At 41.1% G+C, this 26,474-nt stretch overlaps 3 protein-coding genes across 4 annotated transcripts; 2 read left to right on the forward strand and 1 right to left on the reverse strand.

The window, feature by feature from the left end:
* Positions 1 to 235: 235 nt before the first annotated feature.
* Positions 236 to 8,884, reverse strand: spg21 (SPG21 abhydrolase domain containing, maspardin). Its single transcript, XM_006628764.3, has 9 exons — positions 8,686 to 8,884; positions 7,159 to 7,256; positions 6,338 to 6,499; positions 4,358 to 4,438; positions 3,699 to 3,844; positions 3,439 to 3,547; positions 2,843 to 2,950; positions 2,227 to 2,367; positions 236 to 933 (listed from the first exon to the last, which is right to left on the reverse strand). The coding sequence occupies exons 1-9, from the start codon at positions 8,867 to 8,869 to the stop codon at positions 823 to 825; spliced, it is 1,140 nt and encodes a 379-aa protein (XP_006628827.2). The 5' UTR covers positions 8,870 to 8,884; the 3' UTR covers positions 236 to 822.
* A 1,245-nt stretch (positions 8,885 to 10,129) lies between these two features.
* On the forward strand, positions 10,130 to 21,077 carry clpxa (caseinolytic mitochondrial matrix peptidase chaperone subunit Xa). 2 transcript variants are annotated; one of them, XM_015343289.2, is made up of 15 exons: positions 10,130 to 10,341; positions 10,669 to 10,745; positions 11,881 to 12,041; positions 12,226 to 12,346; positions 12,904 to 13,058; positions 13,420 to 13,579; positions 14,577 to 14,618; positions 16,754 to 16,930; positions 17,026 to 17,190; positions 17,526 to 17,614; positions 18,073 to 18,237; positions 18,665 to 18,964; positions 19,291 to 19,383; positions 19,492 to 19,598; positions 19,682 to 21,077. In XM_015343289.2, the coding sequence occupies exons 2-15, from the start codon at positions 10,691 to 10,693 to the stop codon at positions 19,770 to 19,772; spliced, it is 1,881 nt and encodes a 626-aa protein (XP_015198775.2). In that variant the 5' UTR covers positions 10,130 to 10,341; positions 10,669 to 10,690; the 3' UTR covers positions 19,773 to 21,077. The 2 variants fall into 2 exon arrangements, with proteins under 2 accessions (XP_015198775.2, XP_069046698.1); XM_069190597.1 differs by lacking the exon at positions 14,577 to 14,618 and having other exon boundaries at positions 10,130 to 10,745.
* Positions 21,078 to 21,301: 224 nt separating this feature from the next.
* On the forward strand, positions 21,302 to 26,467 carry pdcd7 (programmed cell death 7). The gene is made up of 5 exons (XM_069190598.1): positions 21,302 to 23,039; positions 23,563 to 23,701; positions 24,132 to 24,368; positions 24,770 to 24,857; positions 26,014 to 26,467. Exons 1-5 carry the CDS (start codon positions 21,675 to 21,677, stop codon positions 26,138 to 26,140), a joined length of 1,956 nt encoding a protein of 651 aa, XP_069046699.1. The 5' UTR covers positions 21,302 to 21,674; the 3' UTR covers positions 26,141 to 26,467.
* The last annotated feature ends 7 nt before the right edge of the window (positions 26,468 to 26,474 follow it).

Here is a 26,474-nt window from a genome sequence, read left to right on the forward strand (position 1 = left end):
TCATAACTCGAGAACAACAAGCCATTGTTATGCTCATCCAGTATAAAGAACTAATTAAACACTCATTAATGTGTGCAGGGCCACTCTTCCTGTAGCATTTTCACCCTTACATTGCAGTGTTTGTAAATAATGGGGAATAATGTCATAATCCATCTCCACAGCAGGTGAAATATATCTTTTAACCCTTTGTAACTCAGGTACAAAGCCCCCCGCCACCCCAAAAAACACACTGTAGTAAATAAGTATGTTTTATTCCAACAGGTAATTAAAGCATTTTAACAAAAGGTTCTTCAATACATTTTTTCAACTTTATGTAGCTATTTTTGTCAGATCAGTGCATGATAATTCAGGTTTGGACTAACAAAACTGAAAAGATTGTTGATGTTAAAATATAAAAACTAAAAACTGACAACTCACCTATGAACTGGGGATAAGCAGTAAGTGCCACAGGAAAAAAAAGTAAGGCAATAAAGTACAGAAATAGGGTCAAATGAAGTTTTCTTAATTTAGAAAGCTGTGTAGCCAAGTTATATGTATTTACAGTAGCAATGATTTCTAAAAAATACCATTTTTCTTATCTGTAAAGTAAAAATAGGATCCTTAACTTAGTGCTGTTGCTGCTTGTTGATTGTACTCAACATCTAAAAAACCCCAGAATGCCATCGAGAAAAAATGCAAAACGGTTTCAGTCCTGGCATTTTTGAGTGCTAGAAATTCTCAGTCCACAGTGATCAGATCCTTTGTGGTTATCAATTCAATGCGGAAATGTACAGTTAATAGTTTATCCATTATACAAAGACAACCTGGAGACGATGCAGGCTCTTATTTCTCCTCGTCGCTGTCCTGGGTTTTCTGAACCTCCAGCTCCTCTGTACTGACCATGCTGGGATCAATCGCTGCATATCTTGTTCCGTGGAACTGGCGCAAATGAATCTGGGAAGCAAGCAGAAAGCTGTGAAGGAACGGGCAGCCACCAGGAAGAATGAATCAAAAAACATAAAACAACGCCATGGAGCAATGACAATTTCATGGTCGTAAATCAGAATACCTGTTCTGCAGGAGATCAAGTAAAATGTTGATTCCGATCAATTTTTGTGGATTTGGGAATGGATGAGATTAACAACCTTAACACAAATTTAGAAATGTAAAACTTGAACTTTTTAATGGTTTTATCACTTAATCAGAAGGGATTAATGTCAGACCCTTTGCTGGGTCATTTTAGCCATTTACTAAAAATCACTTTGTCTTAAGGGAAAAGAAAAAATATCCTTTTTGCACCTGGATAGGTGGGTGTACTATCAGTTCCTTTTTTACATGTGATTTCTAGGGTATTTCACTAAAAAAAATTTTCAAAAAAAGCATCAAAAGCTTGCAGTGTTGGTCAAGGAGTTTCTATTCCTCCCCCTGCTACAACATCACACAAAAATATCTTGATAGTTTTATCAGGAGTTGTTTATTGTTGCTTAAGACCTAATATTATTAAAATACTTTCCTTCTGGTTAAATATTTCTAGAGTTTTTGTAGCAACAGAATCAAAATGGATAAATGTGAAATATTTGCCATACAAAATTGTACAAGCTACCATATATAAATAATCATATCTGCACTGCTGTCCAGACGTCCTAGGCATTATACACTGTTTTGTTCATTTTACAGTTTTAGATTCCTCCTTTATTTTATTAGATATTAGAAAGATATCTTCAGTGGATGGTTGAAACTGTAGCCATTATGCTTTGAGCCAACAATGAAGAGATCTGCTATTTGTAGAGAATAGAGTATTTTCTTTATGAATGTGGAGAGAGGAGCAAAAGCACGAAGTACACCTGATTGGTAAACGTGATGGATAAGGTACTAAAGTATTACAACACTTTATTTTGACCACTCATGTATAGTTTACGCTGTGTTGTGGTCATGTTTTTGATCATTCTGATCAATATGAATCGAAGGTTTATAAATGATGAGCTTGGATTCTTCCCACCAAAATCAAAGCTGTTGAAATAGTAAAAAAAAACACTAATACAGCCTAAAGAAAACTGGTGATGCACATAAATTAATAGTACCTGCTCACTTTGTCTGAGATCTAAGATTTATTTCATAGTAGTGTGTATATACAGTATAATTCACATTAACAGTCTTTACAAGCAGATTTACAGCAAGGTAATGCAAAGTAGGGATGGTGTTCCTAGCTGCCTGCTATCCCTTACACAGAATATCAAGCACTCGCACCTGTATGTAAAGGTTGACTTCAGCACTTCTGCACAGGTATGGGAAGTTGCCGCCTGTTTTAAGGTGTGCTCGTCTGGCATTTGGATACAGCTTATACATTTCTTCTTTTGCTTCATGTGAAAGTGCACTCTGATCAAACACCTACATGCAAGACAGGTTTGGGGGGAAAAAAAGGATATTTCAATCACTCAGATTCAGAAAACTCACTCCTGTTAATAACTGTGTATTACCTGACAGGTACCCCGGCGTCCTGGCCAAATTTCCCCATCGGCCTTTATCAATCATGGCCTCCTAACAATCCCCCTCTATAAATTGGCTTAATTACTCTGCTCTCCTCCCCACTGATCGCTGACGTGTGGTGAGCGTTCTGGCGCACTATGGCTGCTGTCGCATCATCCAGGTGGATGCTGCACATTGGTGGTGGTGGAGGGGAGTCCCCATTGCCTGTAAAGCCCTTTGAGTGGAGTGTCCAGAAAAGCGCTATATAAATGTAAGCAATTATTATTATTATTATTATTATTATTATTACCCTGTGTAAAAAAAAGGCTCAGCATTAATTAAAGCAGTACCCAACACTATTATCACTCATTGCTTTAAGGCAGAAATGCAGGCTTACATCCATAATGGTCACTGCAACATCCTTTATTTTGTGAGGCTCCACGTAGGAATTCTGGCAGTTCAACGTCAGCCGAGCAGCCAGTTCGCTCTGACTCAAACTCTCCAGCTAAGCCACATGGAACAAAGCAGAAAACACAACAAATTCTGTAATCCAATAAGGCAGGAATGTTCAGCACATTTACATGATCTCTGTCTGGCACCCGAACAGACAGTTTACTTCGTTAAAATAATCTTTCCTTATGACCATTAAACAGACATGGTCTCCTGTTGGCACTGACGTCACATTTCTCAGAATTCGAGGGGCGAGATGGGGGAGTGAACAAGCTACAATAAAGTATCCCTGTTTCTTGAGTAAAAGGTCATTAATGTTATTTAGTATGTGAGTGCAATGTAAAAGCTGTACCAGAGATCTCTAGAAAGACTGAAGGATTTTGTTGCCGAGTGAGATAACGCGAGTAGAAATTGATGAATCACTAGGATAGTGTGGCATACAAAATGCTTTTCATAGAATTACTTCATCAGATCATTTGGAGGACTGATACTCCAGCAGTTGTAAAATAAAAATACATGAAGTATCCAAACTATTTATCTTACCCGATCAACCATGAAGTCAATTGCATGTGCCATTTTTGGGTCTACCGGACCTGTGGCAAAGTTCCCCAACACTATTTTCTTCAGCATAAAGGCAGGCATCAACCAGAAACTGAAATGCAAAATAAATAAATACGTTTTTTTTTTCTATCCCCTAGTATCCCTTTAAAAGCTAAGAAATGTTCAGTCAAAATACTGTCTCAGGTTTATTAAGTTCCATTATAGATGTAGCCATGCAGAGGCAGGCCAGCTGGCTGCTGTACCTGTTTGCTGTCCAGGTCTGGTTGAAGATGGAGGTGTCGCTGAAGGAGTTGCACAGAATGAGAGAATGTACTCGGGGGGATTTGTGTGTATATTCTGCAAACTTCTGAGCCAAGAAGCCCCCTAAAGAAGCTCCAAAGAGGTGAATCTTTAAAAAAAAAAAGAATAAAATGGCCATCAACAATCAGAAGACCACCTTTAAACCAGTGCTGGATTTCCCATACCTATGACATTTTTAGGGCCTACTAAGGAGGGAAACACTAGTGACCAACAAAAAATGAGCTGAAACAACATGCTTGCTATCGACTCGGTGCTCCAAACCAATAATCCTTCTAGAAACTAGAAGTCGCTCGACTCGCTCCATCAATCACATGGTTTAGCGTTAGAATAGTTTGAAGTGCATCATGTCGATCGACGTCATTCAATTGGCTTTCACCCCTCTTTTTGCACATTTCGGAGTGAAAGTGCCTAGGGCCTAAGAACACCAAAATCCGGCCCTGCTTTAAACCACAACTGTCCTTACAAGGAAGGTTTCAAACCCATAACATATGATAAAATCATTTGTCAAAATGTGACAACAATTTCACCACTTCCCACCCACCACTTGCTCATTGTTAAAGCATGACAAATTCAATCTGATGTTTATTAAGCAATTACCAACCTTATCAAGCTGCAGGTGATCCAACAACTTACGGAATCCATCACAAAATTCCAGAAGATCCCAGTAGATGGGATACTGAAGCTTGAACACCAAAAAAAGGAGAATTAATTTTAACAAAATGTTATGTAGTCTCCTGGATAATGTTTGTGATGGTATATTCCAACTGGCCAAGAGCACTGTAGATCATCCATGTACTTGAAACAACAGCTTTGTGAAGTGGCAGCCATCTGTACCGCTGGGATTGTTCACTGGAAATGAACTGACAGTATGCAGATGCCTCACATACTGTATATTCAAGCCCTTGATTAACTGTAATAAAGCGGATTTAACAAATCAAAAACTGGATTTGTATTAATTTTAATATTGTTCCATTATACACATACACGTAACTGTTTATGACAGACATTTCTAAATGCACAATGTTCAGAACTCCTCCTATCAGAAGCTGGCCATTTCCTCCAGGTTGTGCAACTTGTTCTTTCTTCAGCTTGCACGTGTTCTACAAGAGATTACTATAACCAGTCAAGAGCAGTGGTGTCTTTGCTCTCTAAACCTCCTGGCTGTTGGGTTTTGTAATTTGTCCGTTTTTCATTTCTAACTAGGACACGAGGCCCACAGGAAACCAACCCTATAGCAGAGGACATCTTTTTCTATTATTCACAACTGCGATGATGTTGCATGTATTTTATTTATAGCAGTCACTACAGTTGAAGAGCTCGATAATACTTTAACTTGGATCCTCAAACAATCCCCTGACATCCCCCATGAAGAAGAGGTATGGCGTGCTTTGCTTCCATGTTCAGTCTCTTTTAATACCCAGTCACAGGGTATCAAATTTATTCGAGAAACTCCTGTTAACCTTCTGAGGCCTTGTGAAAACCACCAGATGACATAAAAACAGTGAACAATTTAAACTTACAGCATGGTTCTGAAGTAGGAAAACACTTATATATATATTATTGATGGAAAATATATATATAATGTATCTGTATTCAACACTACAGTGTTGGTTCAGGCGCATTGTGTAATATGTCGGCTGTTTTAACATATCTTAAGCAGCTCCAACAATTACAGCTACACATCAAAGGACAGGACTTGAGACAGGACCAACCGGTCATCTCATGCTACATATCAAAGGACAGCTACACATCAAAGGACAGGACTTGAGACAGGACCAACCGGTCACTTCATGCTACATATCAAAGGGCAAGACGAATACACATGAAGCAGTGAAACAAAACATCTAAATAATGTTTATAATGTTTCTTTATTAGCCCTATACAATTTCTTGCATTAGAAATTCGTCTTTTCGCATACCCCAGCTTTTCTCCATGGAGACACAGACACACAGACAGGGAGAAGCTTGGGGTCAGAGCGCAGGGTCTGCCATTGTACGGTGCCCCTGGAGCAGTTAGGGTTAAGGGCCTTGCTCAGGGGCCCTAACGGAGTAGGATTCCTCTGCCGGCCGCGGGATTTGAACCGGCAACCTTCCAGTCACAGGCGCAGATCCTTAGCCACAGAGCCACCGCTCCGCCCTTCCTGATATATCTTACTGTATATAAGAGCTGGGAAACCCTTGCAGTTTGTCTGTCCTGCAGGGCAGACCCAACGCGTGTTGATGTCATTATTGAGCTCAATAAAACAACTGAATCCACAAAGACTGTGTCCTGCTCCTTGGATGAAGGATTTCCCACAACAGTTCTCAACATATTTACATGCAACATTCTTTACATTTATTTGCAATACTCTGTACATTTTAACACTGTGAATTGACAAATACCAATTGTTTTTACAGTTGCACTATTGATGTACTGAATATAGAACTCATACTGTACATGAACACCTGAGCTTTCTTTGCTAAATCAACTTTTAGCTCATATTCAACAAGGGCATGGATAGGTCTGTGAACTGTAACGCACCACGCCACCAGAATCTCACAGCTGCACAGATGCAGAGGAAAGCAGCCGACGGCATACTCACAGAGATCACCCGGTAACCCCATCCCGTCAGAGCCAGAACCTGCTGGAAAAACACATCCGCCGTGCCACTCACAGGTGGAAGGAATATGATGGGACACCTTATGTTTTTTGGCCCTGCATCGTACAGGGACCAAACCTTACTGTCGTCATCATCCACGATAATCTGTGGGAAACATTACACAGACTCCAAAGGTACTGTTTAACACATGAAAGGTGAACAAAGACCATGTCCCTCCCCCACCGTCCAAACTGACTCACACCAGGGTGAGATGAGTCTGAGGGCTCTTCCAATTGTAATGAAAATCTAGGAGCACAGCCTAACCGTCTGCCATGTGTACTTTGTCACCTAGTTTCTGAATGGCAGCACTCATCTCGAGTGGTTTTTGAGAACTATTTTTTTTACACGTTATAAAAAAGTGTGCTTAGGTCACATGAGAATCACACGTTGCCAACATGTTGCAAAAAGGAGATTGCAGCCTAAGATAACTGCTGAAACAAATCAGCCTCTCATGAGCAATTCTTCAACTCCTGGTAAAGAGCTGCACAGAACAAGAAAACTGAAAAATGACTATAATAAATATTAAAAGTAGTTAATAAGTTATTCTTTAACAAGTAACCTAGCACCTGTGATGCAGATTGCTTGTTCTGTGGTACAGTTTAGCTTCTGAATTCCATGTTGTGAATAACAGCTGACAAACCACAAGCTCACCGAGGGAAGTTACAAGAAAGTATTTTTGGCTCTTAGAGTTTTACTTTCTTTGCTGAGTTTTTCATTTACAAGAACCAAACCTGAAAAGACAGGATGAGAGAGAAGAAACCTACCCTTTTAAGTGGAACTGTGCTTCTGAACCAGTTGTAGTCAGGAGACACTCTTATCTCCTCCATGGCTTGGAAGGAGGAAGGACGTTGCTCAATATTGCCTTAATAACAACACAAAAAACACATATCCACAAATAAACCGACTCTGGTGATGAATGTACCAAGGGAAAAAAATCTATACATTCTATGGCTGACCTGCAAAGATGTCAAGAACTGAAAGTCAGGAATAAAAAAAGGCTCTTTTGGCTTGGCATCACTAAGCTATTGACAGTTCAGATTTCACCATGTGAGGATAGACTGACAGCGTATCTGTCACTCTCACCACATGATTTGTGTGGAAAAAGGCCATCGTGACCAAAGCTTTCTCTATTTCACTTTGTCATTATAATACGGCTTGAGATATTAAATTGATTACACTGCCCCTGCTTTTAAAGCTTTAAGCACAGTGTCTGACAGATCTTTATCATGATGAAATAATATTCTGTAACGGGGGACATGAATGGTTTAGCAAGTGACCTTTTGCAGTTATTCTCTTGAAGAATTCACATCAGGTAACCCTCACCGGTCACCCAGCATATTCAACCCCAGCCTGTGTCACTATTAGAGTTGATGACAAATCACTGGAATAATTGCAATCCTTTAATTCTGATATTTTGTTACAACTGGTCTGGGGAAAAAAACATCTCGCTTTATAAAATGTTTATCTAACCATAGCCCTAACAACAACTGTAAGAACACAACTTTACATTTAGCGCGTGTGCCAGTCAAACATAGCTTTCGGGAAACAATAAAACAGGTGGTTAATAGTAATAGTTCTGGAGAATATACTTTAGATTACTATAATGTAGCCGCTGTGAACGTCTTTTTTTTACTCGGTACTTTTTCGAGCAGCTGTTTTCCTTTTTCTATGTTGATAGCAAAATTTAAAATTGAATCGTTCTGAATTTAAACGACTTTCTCATAACATATACGGGGGGGAAATAGGTGTTCACATGTGCTTAAAAGTATCTGAGAGAGGTTTTGGCAACACTCGGCAATGAATTTCAGTGATTGGGCTTGATTATGAGCTGAATGCAAGAAATCCACTTCAGTGATTCAGTTTTAAAAACATGTTTGGGTAAAAGCGCTTCCCGAGATATGGTTCATTGAGTCGTAGAACAGGACATATTACACAAACATCTAAAAACCACGCAGCTTTCACGAGCTCAAAGGAGCTTTATTCCAGTCATGTTTTTGCAGACACATACACGAATCAGATGCGCACCGTTTTGGCGTACCAGTGTGCCCTGAATAGCATTAAAAGTTACTTTCTCTTCTTAAAAGAAAAACTGCGAAAGTGGTCCAAAAACTGTGAACTTCGTACGGATAGGGTAAAACTGAGTTCTACCGTCAGCAACAATAACAGAGATCCTAACTTTCAACGTATTAATAAAAGAACACACACACCAAACGTAGGGGCGGACGTCTTTGAAAAAAGGTTAACCATCGTATCTTTCGAAAGAAAAAAACATAAAGCACAAAGAAAATTACCGTGTTTGTTTTTGGTACCATCCAGCCCCTCTCTGTCGTACACTTTCAAATCCCTGGATTCGCAGAGAGCTACTCCTCTCTTCCCAAAGTCACATGACACACACACACACTGCAGGGCACTTCCGCGATCTGCGCACTGATTCTGCGCGGACCAGAAAGGCTTCACGTTGACCCTGACGCTCATTAAAGATATAGCGACATTTTTCACTCTTGGATAAACAGGCGGTGATGTGCAGCCCTGGTCCTGGACGAACACCGCGTCCTCCTGTTTGTTCTCCAGGCGAGGTCTTCATCGCAGGCTTGTTTGTGGATTTGAGTTTACTATTTGGGGGCAGAACGGTACATTTATTTTCAGGTCTTGAAAGGTGGAATGGGATTTGTAATAGGGATATCTCACTCTGTACCAGTTTCTGAGTTTCAGAACTTTCCTCAAACAGATATGTTGGCTGTTCCAGCCGTTTCTTGAAAGACGCCAGGGTATTGCCTTCAACAGTATGGCTGGGTAGTCCAGATTCCCAAAACCCTGTGGGTAAAAAGGTGCCTCCTTTATTCGGTATTAAATGCACCCCCATATAGTTTCCACTTAGCTGCGCACTTGGAAGTAAGTTGCATGTTCTTTTGAAACTCTGGACTGACCAAAGAAACAAGTTACTGTAAATAATCTGTTTAAAATTAAGTTTAAAATGCAAACAGAATGAAAACCAGCAGGTACAGTGTTCCCCCAGGACCAGAAATAGAAACCACTGATTTACAGCAAACTGTAGTCTGGGTACTACTACTGTGCAGCATATATATATATATTAAAGTAGATGAAAATATCCTAATTGCTGTCTCGCTTCACTCAGTTCAATTCTGGACCGTGGGTGCTGTTTACTTGGAGTCTGTGTGTTTTCCACCTGTTCACATGGGTTTCTTCCTGGTGCTCTGGTTTTTGGCTTCTGGCTCCGGTTAAATGGCTTTTTTGGAAACGTGTCCCTGCTGTCTGTGTGTGTCCTGCAGTGGACTGGCTTCCAGAGGGTACTCCACTTTGGGGCCGTTACTTGCCGTGATCCTCCGGATTCCCCGTGAATTGGAAATAGTGTACGTGCATTCATGTTTAAAATGTGCTAAACATGAGGAGTTTTTAGAAAAAGAGGTTTGAAAACACTTCAGTTTACATTACCAAACACTGTTTCGAAAGCACAGCATTTCACTTGACAGTTCTGCTAACATGAATTCACGTCGCCGAAACGGAAACACAAACGTGCTATGACTCTTGCAGTTTGTCTTTAGTTTAAAAAAAACTCTAATGGTACACACACACACCCCCCCCCCCCCCACTGCACGAAACAACCATCAGCATCTTCGCACTACAGTACTAAAGTTGCACTTTTTTAACTATTTTCTCCACCCCTTTGTGACATGTGATGTAGCCCAAACAGCTACGTAACACTGGCAGGTTCGTGCAGTTAGCTCCATACCTAGCTGACCTAGATTGAAGCGGTAGGGGGGTTACATCACACTGAGTGCAATACAGTGTCACTTTATAGCACGGAAAAAATATTTTTTTCCCCGTGAAATACGTTTGCGAAGTGTACTCCGCTAGACAAACAAACAGCCTCGTCCGAGCCGGAACCTCCTTTTAAAACGCCGTGACTCGACGGATTTCTTTCCTCGGTGTGGAGCTGTAGCTTCGGGATAGTTTGTTGTCGTTGAGGCCACCTGAGAAACGGCTTTTTGACCATATTGTTGTTTCTGTTTCACACCGACTGCTCATCGTTTGCATTGTGTACATTTGCAGTCACGGGAAACGGTGCTGTCTTAACGTTTTAGACGCGGTTTTATATGTTCTTGCTATTCGTTGGTTTGTGTTTCGGTGTTGACGGGCTGTGGCCTACCAACAATTTGTCAACATCGGCACTCCTGGAACAGAACGTGCTGTTACAAGGCTGTAGTGCGGAGTTAATATACTTCTTATTTTCTGACTGGACTTTTTTCTTAAAGTAAAGGACACCAGTGAGCAGCTATGTCCTGCACGTGTTCTGCAGCCGCGAGACTGCTAATGAATTCCGCTCATAAAGGTAACTCTTCTGAAACGTTTTTTCCTCCTATTTGGTTTACATATGGCTTTTTTGGAAATGGTATTATATTATAATCCGTGTATTTGAGTAGATTGCTTTCCTGCCTTTACACACTTTGCTGCATTATAATATCTGGGAAATGCGAAATGCGTGTTAGTTATTGAGTTTTAACAATTTACATCTACAGTATTTCATGTAGAGCTTTTTGTAATACGATGTTTCTCGTTTGTACTTTCTTTCCCGACCTATTGTCAGTACCATTTTGATGTTCTTCTGCGTCGTTGTTGATAAGCATGAGAATTTACCTGCCAGAATACTGTTGCTTGATTTTTATTTTTGCTATTGGAAGAAAGCACTTGGCAACACCTTAAAACCATTGATAAAAAAAACAATGAATACACCAATTTAGTCTTTGGGCGTCTGTTAAAAATTATTGTAACTATTAAGAATATGTCTAAGCCTTACTCCTGTGAGCCGTGAGTTTGGTGTACTCGGTCAAAGCAACTCAGAAATTTGAGCGCTTCTGTGCTAATGTGCATTATCAGGCGATTCGCGTGTTTAAAATGTGATAGAGCACTACAATATCTGCATTCCTCTTTTATAAAATTGAATATGAAATTAGTTAACGTTAACCTTTAACTACACCTTTTCAAAAAAAATTCTAGTATTCTGTATTTTTTCACAGAAATGGCGACTTTCTTGACGAACCTGTGCATGAAGCTTTTTAATTATCCCCTCGGGGAAATGTTTCTGTTACAGTCTAGCACAACAGTTGCAATAAAAAAACAATCAACAAAGAACTATAAAGGCTTTCTTTGTTTTTATTTAAAATAGGTCAAGAAACAGTTCTCTTGTCATGGTGATATAGCATTGTAACTGATATTTTACCCATTCTTTCATTATGTGTTCCTGGTTCATTGTTGCTTGTGCTGTAATCATTTTTTTTTTCCTGGAAGAAAAGTGCTAGGTGTGACGTCTTCTTAAGTGGAAGTCATGTGAATTTTCTAGCCTCGAGATCAACGTAGGCTTACCTGGTGGTGTGTTGGTTCAGGAATATCCTCTGACTTAAATAATAAAAACCCAGTGCATTCCTCCAACAGGATCTCACTCCGTTTGCTAATCTCTTGTGTTACAGGAATCTCCTGCTCTCGGATGCACTTATATACATTGACCAGACCAGGGGCACAAGAAGTTCACTTGGCAAGGAGACTGCCTGTCCGGTCGTTTTCAGAGACAGCTGTGTATTTTGCATCAAAGGATAGCTCAGCTAAAGATGGTCCTGGAGATGGGGGAAAGGTAATCCTAGTTCATTTGTTCTCGTTCTGATCACAGAAGTGAACGTCAAGCTTTTTAACAAAAAAATCCCTTCGTCCATGTGGTCAAATGCTGTATTGGGTGTGTAATGTTAAATTTTTTTAGTACATCTGAAAAACACATCTTCATTTCTGATCGTTTTCTCTTAATGTTTGTTAAAAACCAGAAATCCGTTGGCGAAGGCAGTGGGAAAAGGTCCACAGGATCTGGAAATTCAGGAAAAGGAGGAAATCATCTGCACTGTCCTAAGTGTGGGGACCCATGCACTCATGTGGAAACCTTTGTCTGTAAGTGTTATTTTAGGAGTATTAGATCTGTGTAAAAAACAAAGACAAGCAGACGACACTTCTTCAGAACATTAATACTGACTGAATAAGTCAAGTTTGCCCTTCCTCAGAATTATATCTGCAATGACTTCATCACTTTGTGGTATGTTCTCATTGACTCTGAGAAGCTGGGCCTGGTTATGCCTGTATTCAGTAACTAGGTGACTGGTGAAGGCTTTTTTTAAATTTTAATATTTATCTATCTAGTGATGCAATGATACTGTTTTCATGCATTGTCGCTGGAATCCAGTAGTTTGTGGCTGAAGGAAGGAAATCTGAAACAAAAATTGACTGTAGGTTTCAGAATGAGCGTACTGAGATTTACAGTTGGTAGTGGAAGCATCACTACAGTACAGAGTGATTTCATATGAAGCTGCGTTTCCAAAAAATGAAGCTGTGTTTTCCAAAGAATGTGGTGTGCAGGTAGGCCAAAGCTTTAATTCAATCCAGCCTGAAGATGGGGGTCAAATCCATCCTGCTGTAAACTTTTTGTTTGTTGATTTTTTTTTGTGTTCTAGCCTCAACCCGCTTCGTGAAATGTGAAAAATGCCACCACTTTTTTGTGGTGCTGTCAGAGACCGACTCGAAGAAGAGTTTAAACAAAGAGCCAGAATCGGCTGCGGAAGCTGTGAAGTTGGCTTTTCAGCAGAAACCCCCTCCCCCCCCAAAAAAGGTGAGGGGAAAAAAAAAACTTGGAGCGAGGAGCCTTAGTTCCGAACTCGGATGTAGTTATCCAGTATTTTTTTTCCACATTTGGAAGATTATCACACGTTTTGATTTGTGCCAGTAATATTTCAACTAAAACAGTATGAAAAATCTAGCTGTATTCTTCATTTATTCTTTCTTTATACAACTTGATATCATTATTAATGTAGGAAAGCTTAATTACTCGGCCGATGTCCTTAAGGTTGTCTGCTAACTCCTCTGCTACCCTAAGTAAAGGAATACTTCAAGTACTTTTCACCCCCTTTCTCGCAAGACTTCGTGCTTTCAGGAAAGATGCAAAGATTGCGTTTGCTAAAACTGTCTTCCAGATCTACGCCTACCTCGATAAGTATGTCGTTGGCCAGTCGTATGCGAAGAAAGTGCTTTCGGTTGCTGTGTACAATCACTACAAACGAATTTACAACAATATCCCTACCAGCATGAGACCGCAGGCAGAAGTGGAGAAGCAGGCCTCTCTCACACCACGAGGTCAGTACAGTAGTGTCAGTTGCATCAATACAGTCACAGGGAGGCTGTCTTGTTTTCCTTTTTACAATCTTTTGCTTTTAATGACCTTTTTATCTTTACATTTCTGAATTTCTGTGGGGATTCTGAAGGCTGTTGCATTATTATATAAGTGTTTTTTTTTCTCTACTTTCCATATTTATCAGTCAAGTACAAAATCATTTTTTTTTCAGCACTCGCAAGCAGAATATATTAACACCACAACCTGTGCATGTCAGATCTGTTGCATGTGTAAAATGTATGAATGGTAAATACATTTTTGTTTGCAACTTACCACAGCTTTGCAAAAATGCTCCAGTAGTACAAGTAGATGGTGTTGGTAATGAATTACAGAAAAGCTGGAACTATGCTGCGTGTGGACAATTTCAGTTGCAGCTAGGTTTATCTTTGTGATTGGGGGTGTGTGAAAACCTGTGGAGGCCAGCTGATTTAAAGAAAAGTGTCTCTTAATCCTGTTATGTGTCGGTCGGCTTAATTTTTAGAGGCTTCTGTGCAGATCCGTTGTCTGTGTAGCTATATGCGGGACTGTGATGGTGCAAACACTGATCTATGTGGATGTGTTCAGTCGGAAACTGATCTGGCATGAAGAAATCAAGCAGGACTCCACTTCTGTAGTGACCCTATAGCTGCATTAGCCCAAATCCTGTGGATAAAAAGTTGCATTGCAAAACTGTAAGCATGCAGTTTAGCTTCCTGTGTATGATTTGGCATTTGTACAATAGCTTTTTAATGTATACATTTTGTACCCCCTTGTTCGTGCATTACAGCTATCCTGTTAAACTTATTTGAGGACTGTATGGAAAGGATAGCATTTACTCTCAGGTGAAAAGCTGGGAGATGTACAGAACACTGTCTGTCTGTGTAAAATATCGTATATATGATGATTTTACCTGGAAAGGATCTGCTGATGTAGCCTGATAGCGCTGTCTTTGATATTGCAATTTTCATCCTCTTTCTGTAGAACTAGAAATAAGAAGACGGGAGGATGAATACAGATTTACAAGTAAGTAAACATCCCTCATGTCTTTCACCACTTAACTCTGGAGTTCTATTGTAGAGGATTAATAAATTAACATCTAAATGTTGTGGTTCACAGCTAGTGCCATTTCCCATTCCATTGGTTTCATTTTGTAATATGCTGATTTTTTTATTGTACAAATGCCAAAATCCTAGCTATCTACACAATACAGTGTATTGTTTTAGCATACGTCCATCAAAAATCAAATCTGATGTTTAAATATGACATGCAAATTAGGAATTGGTTCTAAGCTGTTTTAGGTATTTTGTTTTATTTCAGGGATCAAATAGTGCATATATTTGATCGTGTTTGCTCTTAGTCTTTATTTTCTGAAGGAGCATTGAACTCATTTCAGCCCAGAGGTAAAGATGTTTTTGAAGAAAAATGAAGTCTCCCAGTGACCTACTTAATCACTTTTTTGCCACACAGTGATCACAAGCATTTGGCAAACATTTTGTAGGCTGTACCTGCATTCTCATTGGGAAGTGGAGACGGTATAAAAATGGCTTGAACTCGTAAACGCTTCCCGACATATTGCTGTGCAGAAAACAAACTGTTCAATGAAATTGCCACATGTCCTTGTGGAAAGGAATTTGCATGCTGCAATTCTGTGAATAAGCTCTGGTAGGCATTGAATCGCCCAAAGACATAATTAACTTCTGGCTAGGAATGTTATTTCTTTCCCTCATTTGTGGATTATAAATTGGGTGTTTTCCAAGATTTTGGGATTAAAATATAGTAGCTCTATCAATTAAACTGCAGGTTTCGGTTCACTCCTCTGAATTTACTGGGAACCCCCAGTTTTTTTCACTTTCACTGTTGGACAGATAACTGGGTATAGAAAGTCACCACCTCCTTTCAAAATTTGTACCTTTTGTTTTATGACACTGAAAATAAAAACTAATTAAATTAGGCTTGTTCCATTTTTATTTACGCACAGTAACCTACATTAGCCAAGTGAAAATAAAATTCTAAAACTTTATTTGGATAAGTGAACACCCCCCTTACAATTGCATTTGTAAATTTGCTCGGGTATAACCAAGCACCTTACAGATCACACAGCTAACTAATGGGTTCCATCTGTGATCAATTGTGGTGATTTTGATTAGTTCAGAATTAAACCAGCTGTTTCTAGAGGATTCCACTGCTTGGAAGTGCATTTCAAAGCAAAGAATCCACTATGGGCGGCAAGGTGCTTTCAAAAGAACTTTGAGATAAAGTTGTAGAAAGGCACAAGTGAGGAGATGGATATTAAAAGATTTCAAAGGCTTTAAGTATCCCATGGAGCACAGTCAAGATCCACACTAAGATGTGGAAGGCTTATGGCACCACCCAGACCTTGCCTAGATCAGGCCATCCTTCCAAACTGTATATAACAAGTATATCTACTGACAAGAAATCACTTACCTCTAAAGTCACTGAAATTCTTATTTTTTGTTAAATTAGTGGCAGTACAGATAGCAGGTTGCTTCATTCAAATTGTATTCGCATTTCCTTTATCCTGTTGTACAAGTAGTGCTAGAAATGTTGTTTCTACTTCACCTGTATGGCAGCAGAAAAAGACTTTAAAGAAGCCCATCAGATCTCACTGGGAAGGAAAGTTGTCATAGAATGCCTTGTTACATTACTGTGTGAAGCAATCCCAGCAGTTGGTGTTTCAGGGTCTGGTTTTAGATTACCTGCATAGCAGTGAAAACCATTGAATCATAAGTGTCAGCAAAGAGTTGTCAGGGAGCACATAAGAGTTTATGCAACAAACAGGAAAATAGGCACCAGAGAGATGTTGACAGTATAATCATCCTGTTAAAGAATGAGAGCGCCCAAACATCAGTTGAAGAGTTTCACTCTGGGTTGAGGAAGGAAATAACATTTCAGGGAATCATTGTAAGTTTTGAGCATCCTGATGTAGTCACTGTAGAGCCAGATTTAAATACTCTGTGCAGCTAACTGGCATTTTGCTGTGTTCTTAATTTGATTTTAACTACTTGTATGTCCTTGTGTAAATGTCAGTGTTTGTTCAGATTTGTTTGCCCTGTGTATGTTTTTTTTGACAGGAATTTGATGTATAACTTCCGTATTGATGTCTTGCCTCTTTAACCTGCAGCCTTGTGTTGTTTCAGAGTTGCTGCAGATTGCTGGGATCAGTCCACATGGCAACGCCCTGGGGGCATCCATGCAGCAGCAGGTGAACCAGCAGAGCCCTCAGGAGAAGCGAGGAGTTGAGGTGCTGGATTCGAACAACGATGAGATTAAACTGGAAAAAAGCAACATCCTGCTGCTCGGCCCAACTGGATCAGGTGGGTACAGAAGCAAATAAGTATTGGGAAAGCCTGCATGCGTTGTGTGCGTGTGTTTTTAGCACATCTCTCCTCCTTGTGTGTGCTGTCAATAGGTAAAACTCTGCTGGCTCAGACCCTCGCAAAATGCCTCGATGTCCCTTTTGCAATTTGTGACTGCACTACACTGACTCAGGCAGGATATGTGGGGGAAGACATTGAGTCTGTCATCGCCAAGCTGCTGCAGGACGCTAACTACGCTGTTGAAAAAGCACAGCAAGGTGGGTAGCAGAAAGGCACTCTTTCCTCTGGTGGGAATTGTTTCTAATGTAGAGAAATGGATCTAAAGTCTGTCAAGATAATCCTCTAAATGTTTTAAAAATTAAAATTGGATTATGAAAAAGTTCCACTTAATCAGCCGCATTAGGGAATATCATATATTGACTTATTTTTATGTGGTAACTAAATTTAGCAGTTTTTGTTCAACTGTACATCAGTATTTTTTTCACTAGTGCTATAATACAATTGTAGCGGTTAAAGGTTCACTGCAAGCTACATTTATGAGTGCCCAAAGAGATTTCATCTGGCTTCTTGGGGCTTTCTGCTCATCTTGCAGGAATTGTCTTCTTGGATGAGGTTGACAAGATCGGCAGTGTGCCGGGAATTCACCAGCTGCGAGATGTGGGTGGGGAAGGCGTTCAGCAGGTCAGTGTTGGAAAACAAAATTGTTCTTTAGAGGCAGTGCAACAGTGACTTAGCCTTGTCTCATGCAAGGAAGTGAAACTGCTTGAAACCTTGTGATAGTAACCTTCTACAGCAGCATATATTCTTCTCGACTATCTGTATTAGCCAGGATATAGCATTTGAATAACCTCCAAACATGTTGACAAACGTGCTTTTTGTACACAAGTACCACTATGTCATTGATCACATGTTGGCAGCTCTGTCCTTGACCAAATCGTGGAGAAAGCATACTTAAAGGTTTATTTACCCTTCATGAGATTTTAATATGTCTGTTATTATATGGGTGTTTAACACATCTTTTGTGATCTTGTTGATGTATTGAAAAGGAATTTGTGTACATTACATCCCAAAACAAAATCTCAAGCCCAAGAAGTAGTTTTGCCCTTGTATGACTTCCAATTGCTTTGTTTTTGGCATAGGGTCTTCTGAAGCTCCTGGAGGGCACCATTGTTAATGTTCCAGAAAAAAACTCAAGGAAACTGAGAGGAGAAACTGTGCAAGTGGATACTACCAATATCCTGTTTGTGGCTTCAGGTGCCTTCAATGGATTGGATAGGATCATCAGCAGAAGGAAAAACGAGAAGGTTGGTGTTGGTTAGTGAGTTGCAATAGCAATATAAAATAGATTATTGTGACTTTGAGAGTGCTCAGGTATTACACATATTCTGGTTATATTTAAGGCCACAATTCTCTTTTTATTCTATAAAAATGGCAATGAGATCTTGCTAAATTCTGATGTACAAACATGATGCCCTTATAAACTGATAGTGGAGCATTCAAAATAAACCATATTTTTTAATGTGATTTTCTTTTTTGTTTCCATAAATGAAACTTTATAATGTTGGCTTGCTTCTTATGAGTAATTCATACAGATGTTCCACTCTTTGAAAATCGAGAGCTTACGGCCTGGTTTTAAGTACAAACGGGTTTATGATGCACTGTTTGAAAGTTTGTCGAAGTCCTCCTTTTCTTTTTAATTCCCTGGCAATTCCCCACTCTTGTCTGCCGCAGTACCTGGGGTTCGGCATACCGTCCAACCTGGGGAAGGGCCGCAGGGCTGCGGCGGCTGCCGACCTGGCCAACGCCAGCGGAGAAGGAGGCACCGTGCAGGAAATCGAGGAGAAAGACCGGCTGCTCCGCCTCGTGGAGGCCCGGGACCTGATCGAGTTCGGCATGATCCCGGAGTTTGTGGGGCGTCTGCCAGTGGTGGTGCCTTTGCACAGCCTGGATGAGGACACGCTGGTGCGAATTCTGACCGAGCCTCGCAATGCCGTGGTTCCCCAGTACCAGGCGCTGTTCAGCATGGACAAGGTGAGCTCTTGCTGGCCTTTAATGTCTTCTCTGCTCCTAATATCAACAGAGCATCCTGCATGTTTTAAACCTCCTGCTGAAGTTGAGTCTGTGTGCCATCACATTAATAAAAATGCAAGTTAATCCCTGGATGCTGACCGTAAGAAATTGTGCTCATATTTGGCACATGGCATGTCATCTGCTTTGTCATGTTTGATTGAAACGTGCTGTCCAATCTGTTGTACGTTATTTTTCAAATCCTTACCCCACTTACTGCTCTAGAAAAGGACAAAACTCATAATCTGCCATATTACCATAAATAATGATTTCTCCAAATCTTTTTGCAGTGTGAACTCAGTGTAACCCAGGGTGCTTTGAGGGCCATAGCCAGGCTGGCTTTGGAGAGGAAGACGGGCGCTCGTGGGCTGAGATCTATCATGGTAAGGAAGTGGAAGTTAACTTACAATAGTACTTTACATGCTGATATGGTGTTCAGATGGAATGATATGTGTGTGGGTTTTTTTTTGCATTTCATTAAATGGTAACAGGAGAAACTGCTGCTGGAGCCCATGTTTGAAGTGCCAAATTCGAACATAATGGCTGTGGAACTGAGCAAAGAAGTGGTGGAAGGAAAATCTCTGCCCCGGTACATCAGGCAAGTATCCTGTCTTTCAAGGGTTTCAAAAGCTTTGTGGAATAGCAAAGTGGTTCATACTTACACACTTTGTTTTATTTTAGGGCACCAGCTAAAGACCCCTCTGAAGAGGAGTACGACTCAGGAGTGGAGGAAGAAAGCTGGCCGCGACAGGCAGATGCGGCCAACAATTAAAGTGTTGCGGTTTATTTTCAGAAACGTTTTCTCAAATAATAAAACACGGAATCTTATCCTTTATTCAAATAAGCTGTGGATCTTATGAAATCCATTATTCGGAACTGTTAAAACAGGATGTCAGTGGAGAGAGGCCTGATGTCTACATTGGAAAGTGATTATGTACAGCCAGGGTGTTTGTATAATAGTGGTTTGTACAATGAACGTTTTGCTTCACAAAAAAAAACTAAGATAGTTTTCCAGGTATATTGGAACAAAACATTGCTTTAATATTTGAACACTCTTATTTCCTGCAAAAGTATTCTTATAATACAAGGTGCATTAATTATCTGAACTTTATAAATTTCCTAATATTGGGGTGAGGGGGCTAAGGTGTTTGTCTATATTAAGGATCCTTGCATTTTATTCTTGCTATGTTACATAAGTATTATTCTGGTTTCAAAGTATATTGGTTGAAATGGTTTGGGAACCAAACAGATGACAATGGGATCATGAATCTTAAAACAATTAGGTAGTTCTTCCATATTGCCAAGAATTAGGATAATTTAGGCTAACCTATCTTTCTCATTCGTGCATGGCATCCCACAACCAAATTCAAAATCCCTTTTTTTTAAGAAATCTTAGCTGATAAGCTGTTTAGTTGAAGCCAGGTTGCAAATATCATGCGGTTCATTTCAGTTCTATTTCAAAAGTGGAGTCTTTTGTGGTCACCAATGTTCAATGACCATTCACACATTTCTCAAACTGTATTTTTTTAATTCTTTTTTTTTATTTAAACCAGAACATTTTATGGGGTGAAATATTAGTCATTTTATAGTTGTTGAAATAATTAAATTCCTATAAAAACTGCTGCAAGAAGGGATTTTTCTTGTATTTGTATCACATAAGAGGTGATTGTGTGCTGGTTAAGCTGCACATTATGAAACGAGTAGCTTGATAAGCTCAGCGAAGTTTAAAGATCTGGGCCCTGTTCTCTCTATTGAACTGCTTGCCAGTCTTCTGGGATGTCCGTCTTGGCTTCTTTGTGAAGGATAGGACTTTCATGGACATCAGCCACTAGACCTTTATCCCTGTCCCCAGGAATGTCCTGCTGTGTTGGCTGAGTTCTGTTTGCTGATTTTAGATAAAGCTTCAAGTGGAAGAAAAACTGAAGCATATGAAGCTTTTTAGTAATGTTTAAGTTTTAAAATGCACCCTTTCTCCCTGATATTTGCAGGGTAAACTTTTGCCCAAAATTCCTTTGTAAAAAAAAAAATGATTTGTAGATGTGATTGTTTAAATATATAAATAAAAAATGTACATACACATCTGTGTATAAACTGATTCCTTTGAAATACTGCAGTAGCTTATATCAAAACTAATATTCAATATATAAAATTTGTCTTATTAGACTTATTATAATGTTTAAAGTGCAGGATGTTTTCTACAGTGTTGCTATGACGACGTGGTGTTTCAAACTGGAAGTCGTGTAAAGTTGAGTTTAGGGTCGATAATAGTACCATTTGCTGGTATAAACAATATTACATTTTATTTTTGAAACTATGTGCCCTGGGAAATTTAGTGTGTGTATTTGTAGCTGAAACGGTTTGGGTTTACGTATGGGACGGCAGGTTGTGTTCTAATGACTGCAATTGTATAAGTAAAAATACGCACCAATTCATTTAGGGAAAAGCGAGCGGGCACTGCTCTTCCAAAACACGAGGTGGCGCTCTCCAATTTTTCAAACATTACATTTTGCATGTCTACATCTTGACGGAAGTCGTTGCTAACGACTTCTTTTGCGAAGGGTGTTTTGGTCGTGTGTGTAGTTTATTTAAACGTATCGCAGTGTTTATGAAGATAAAGATTTCGGAGAGGATATGTACTTCCACATATTAATAATCATTTAGTGTTTGAGGCCAAATGGACAGACCGCCACCATTTCATCATTTTTCTGGTAGACCCCCGCAACAGTCGTTAATGAATCCAGGATTTTCGGAGGGGGCAGCCAGCTTCTCCAACCCGAGGAGTGGAAGTTTTCCCAGGGCAACCCATGCCCTGGGATACGGGCCATCTGATTTTGAAGCTTTTCAGGGCTCGGAACAAAGGAACCAAGGGACACTGCAAAGCAGCGGAGTGGTTGCGGGTTTTTGGTCTGGGCAAAATGCGTTCCGGCAGTCTCAGCCCCCACCCGAGCACATTACGCCTGGAAATCAAAGATTCAGCGCAGTTCAGGCGGAATGGTCAGCCTTCCCACCTGCCCTGGATTCTGGCAGGCAAGAGCAGACATACAAATACCAGTTCTCCCAGTCCCAGGGTTACAGTGGTGCCGCACCAGACCTCGGGCCCCGGGTCAACGACTTCGACTTAGCGAGACCTCCGCCTTTACCCGGCTTGGCACCGGATCATTTTCGCAGCAGGCTTGAGGATGAGTCGAAGCGCGGTGCCGCTGGCGGGCCACACACGGAGCGGGACTACAGGCCACAGCTGGCCTTCACACAGAGGCCCGGACACCCGTGGCAGCCGAACCCAGAAACCTCTCATTTTGACAGGATCTGCGAAGACCCCCCTCACTCTTATTCTCACGCAAGACCGCCACAAGCTCAGCACGGTTCGTCGCTGACGGATACCTCCGGTCTGAGCTGCCAGAGACCAAATGACCCCCAGAACAGACTTTCTCAAAACGCGTCGCGGCCGGACCGCAACCCGTCTGGACATTACAGCGGAACGCAGGGAGAGCAGTATCGGAGCGGACGGGATCCGGCCGTCTTTGAGAGAGACGAGGGGGGCTACGCAAGGGGTTTCGAAGCACCGGCTGATGCCGAAAGCAGACAAAGACAGCAAGATGAGCAATGGATTGCACGGTTTTTGACAAAAAGGAGAAACGTGACGAAAAAGGACCCGGTGCGTGCAGGAAGCGGCTGTTCTGTTGGGGAGTTTAAAGGAGTTCTGTACAGCGCGGCTCGGCTCGTCTCGGATTTATCCCTGGCTTGCCGCTTGCTCAAAGAAAATGTGGAGAACGAGAGCTTCTGGTCCGAGTCGTACGCCAGAGCCCTGGAGATGAAAGCCGAGCTTCAGGAGAAATTACATCTTCTAACCGATTCAGCCCGCATCGAGAGAGTCAAGAGGAAGCTGGCGACGATCAGTAAAAAAAGAAGCAGGCAGCGGCAGAAAAGCCGAGAGCGACTGGTGGAGAAGCAGGAGGAGGAAGCAAGAGCCGCCGAGAGGGAGGCGGCCATAGACAAATGGAGAATGAAGCGCATCCAGGAGGTTGAAGAGAAAAAGAGGGTAACTACTGCTGAGCAAGAAGTCGTTTTGGGCCCTTTTAAAGCAGCAGAGCCACCACAGCTTTGGGGGTTTTTGTTCCACATAAGATCTGTGAGCAGCTGTCAAGTGGCAAGACGGGGCCCTTGTTTGTGGATCTTAAAAGATCCAAGTTTCTGCTTCTGTTACTGATACTGATTTATGTACTGGTGACCCTTGCCATGTCCCCCTAGGGGGTCTAGGTTACATCAGTTGCATTTAGTAATTGACATGTATTAATGCATTTCCAAAGGGTGCATGAAAGGAGCTCTGTAGGGAAGCTTTTCTATGAACTTTTAAAGGAAATTAAAGAGCAGCTTTCCTGTTATACACTTTTCTCTGTTTTAACTTTTGTATCAACCAGGTTCTGCTTAGATTGTTGCCGAAACAAGGAGCTCGAAGGAGGAATCTTTTTTTTTTATCAGTTCACTCCAAGCCTTAATATCACCGGCGATGAACATAATCAAAGTTGTACCACTAAGAGCTCTTTCCTTTGTGTTCACAACAGGAGCAGGAGCTGAAGGCGGCAGCAGACAGTGTGCTCTCCGAAGTGAGAAAGAAACAGGCAGACTGCAAGAGAATGGTGGACATTCTGCGCTCCCTGGAAAAACTGCGCAAACTGAGGAAGGAGGCGGCGGCCAGGAAAGGTGAACGCAACCCAGTCACGGCACTAGAGTGCCCCCCAGAACGGAGACTAACGCAGGGCAGTTTGTTGTGGGCAGACAGCTGGCGTGTCCAGATTATGAAGTGCATACGTGTATTCATGGACTCAGCACTTGGCATGTGTATTTATAACCTGGACAGATACATGTCGTTCCTCAAGTTCCCATTACCTCAGCACACCTCTAATCCCTTTGTGTTCTGTGGTGATATAACATTATTGTCGTGGAACAATTAGGAGGTTGCATGTAAAGTTTAAGTAATATTGAGCAGTGCTGTTGGTGGACCTATCTCCTAAAGTCACAAACCACTGCTAAAATCCGCAGATGAGTGTAGCCCAGAACAACCCTGCGTGTTTATAACATTCCGTGACTAGTCCCCAGCGCTCATCTTTCATGCGGTTGTACTGCTGTGCAGGAATATATCCCGAGAAGGAAGCGGACGAGGTTTTCGAGGGGCACCTGGCCAGGCTGCGGGCTCTGATCAGGAAGCGCACGGCGGTGTACGGCGCGGAGGAGAAGGCCCTGAGGGTCATGCTGGAGGGGGAGCAAGAGGAGGAGCGCAAGAGGGAGCAGGAGAAGCGGCAGAAAAAGGAGAAGGAGAAGCTTCTGCAACGGAAGCGGGAGGTGGAGGCCATGCTGTTTGGAGAGTCAGGTAACTCGGCATGAACCTGGGGAAGAGAAATCCTGAGAATATTTCAGTTGCAGGTGTTTAATTCCCACACTGTGTTTGAGAAAGTAGTGTTAGTGTGTGTGTGTGTGGGTTAATTTTCCACCTTCCCAAAGAAATCAAACATAGAGGAATTTTGATTGCAATCCACATATTTTTAGGCTATGATTTCTTAAGGTATTCCTTGAATGAAGTTCCTGAGATTTTACTGGTTTTAGTCATAGTACTTTTCATCATTTAGGGGGGCAATTTAATTAAAAAAAATTCAGTATAATTCATTTTTTGTTATTTCCTCTTAACATTTTTGCTTAAGATGGATTTTAAGGGAAACTGGGGTGTTGGAGTGACCGGGAGTAAAGGACTTGAGTCTTGTCATTATTTTACAGCTGAGATGCATCCAGAGCATCCTGTCCAGCCATTCCGACAGTACTACTTGCAGGCAGAGCATTCTTTACATGCCCTGATACAGATAAGGTAACTGATGTCACATTTTCTTTGTGCTTTGGACTGGTCTGGGTTTTTTGTTTTTGCACTGTACTTACGCATTTCAAGAAAAACTTTCACTTTACCTTGAAAGGAGCAAATGATTTTAAGAAGTTGCATTTGTATTGCCATTCATGGCATTACTTTAACATTTGTTTTTTCATATTTATTATCAGAAATAAAATTGCTAGAATATCAGAAAATATAGAGTATTGCAAATATGAGCAAGTATAAAGTCTTCTAATTAGCATTCTTTCCAGATTCAACAGAGGGTGCAGAGCTAGGGAGAAAGGAGGGAAGATGAAAAGGAACATTCAGAAACATAAACTGAATATTATTATTGTAAAGTAAAAATAATCTGCCTCTCCCAATATCTCTCAAAGACCTCCTTCTGGAGTCTCAACTAATAGGGTAGTTTTCCCATCTCATCATTCTCTGAAACGATAACCATCCAGTTTTCTTTGGTTGGAGGATCTCATTAGAGACATTTATTCTACTACTGCCAATAATATACTTACACTTTTCTGGAAACCACTCAAAGCACTTTACAGGTAATGGGGACTCCGCTCCTCCTCCACCAATGTGTAGCATACAAAGACCTCGGGTTTACAACAGTCTTACGTCTCATCCGAAGGACGGCACCTTCTTACAGTAGTGTCCCCATTACTATACTGAGCAAATAGGACCCACACAGACCGCAGGGTGAGCACTCCCTGCTGGTCTTACTAACACCTTTTCCAACAGCAACCTTAGCTTTCCCACGTAGCCTCCCATTCAGGTACTGGCCATGCTCTCGCCTACTTAGGCCCAGTGGGTTGTCAGCTGTGATTTGCAGGGAGATATAGCTACTGGAATTATAATTTATGTATTATACTGTAGGTTTCCTGCTCACTGCCATTAATACTTTAAGCGGGTAGCTATCCCTTCCCTCATCATGTATTATTTTAAAACTTTATATAAGTTCTATTTTGAGTAAGTGCTTATTTGTTGTATTAGAGAGAATGTTGACATTTCTTTGTCATGAATTTGAAGGTGATGAAAAACGTGAATTCTGATTTTATCAAAATTCATCTGAAATGATTTCCTCTTCTTTATTGACTGATGGGAGTTTTCTTTCTGCTGTGTCTGTCCTTTGCTTTTCCCCCAGGAGGGAATGGGATCAGTATCTGGTTCCTGTAGGACATCCGGATGGCAGCTTCATCCCTCATGGTTGGGTCCTACCAGAGCCACCCTCAGATGAAGTGTGGGCCACCGCCCTGGTCAAGGCCGACTGAACCCCTGAATCACGACGTTCAGAGAGACTGGCCTGACATGTGACATTGCCTGGGATACCACGATCCTCACCATACATTCTGTACAGCTCTGAGCCTAGTCCGGTAAAGAACAGATGGACTTCCAGCCTTCTCAGTGCAAAATAGAAATGTCCCAGTCTGGTACAAAACTCAACTCTTTCTCCAGAAATGTATCAGTTCTGGATTCTGCTTTATTATGTCTTTCTGCAGTGAAATGTGTTATAGATGTGTGCCATTTGTTATTTTCTTTTAGCAGTGGGACATTTTATATATTTATTTTTGTAAATAAAAAGAGAGCCACTTGATAAACTTGTCA

This window comes from Lepisosteus oculatus, chromosome 5 (assembly GCF_040954835.1).
Source record: "Lepisosteus oculatus isolate fLepOcu1 chromosome 5, fLepOcu1.hap2, whole genome shotgun sequence".
Classification (NCBI taxonomy): Eukaryota; Metazoa; Chordata; class Actinopteri; order Semionotiformes; family Lepisosteidae; genus Lepisosteus; species Lepisosteus oculatus.

Bases quoted from the DNA above. Each gene is read 5' to 3' on its own strand.
- spg21 (XM_006628764.3), bottom strand. From the start codon at position 8,869: ATGAGCGTCAGGGTCAACGTGAAGCCTTTCTGGTCCGCGCAGAATCAG. The intron at 3,845-4,357 runs GTTGGTAATTGC...TTTTTTTTAAAG, and splicing joins ATCACCTGCAGCTTGATAAG to ATTCACCTCTTTGGAGCTTC. The intron at 2,951-3,438 runs GTAAGATAAATA...CATGTGGCTTAG, and splicing joins TTGACTTCATGGTTGATCGG to CTGGAGAGTTTGAGTCAGAG.
- pdcd7 (XM_069190598.1), top strand. From the start codon at position 21,675: ATGGACAGACCGCCACCATTTCATCATTTTTCTGGTAGACCCCCGCAA. The intron at 23,040-23,562 runs GTAACTACTGCT...TGTTCACAACAG, and splicing joins AGGTTGAAGAGAAAAAGAGG to GAGCAGGAGCTGAAGGCGGC. The intron at 24,369-24,769 runs GTAACTCGGCAT...ATTATTTTACAG, and splicing joins CATGCTGTTTGGAGAGTCAG to CTGAGATGCATCCAGAGCAT.
- clpxa (XM_015343289.2), top strand. From the start codon at position 10,691: ATGTCCTGCACGTGTTCTGCAGCCGCGAGACTGCTAATGAATTCCGCT. The intron at 18,238-18,664 runs GTTGGTGTTGGT...TGTCTGCCGCAG, and splicing joins GCAGAAGGAAAAACGAGAAG to TACCTGGGGTTCGGCATACC. The intron at 19,384-19,491 runs GTAAGGAAGTGG...AAATGGTAACAG, and splicing joins GTGGGCTGAGATCTATCATG to GAGAAACTGCTGCTGGAGCC.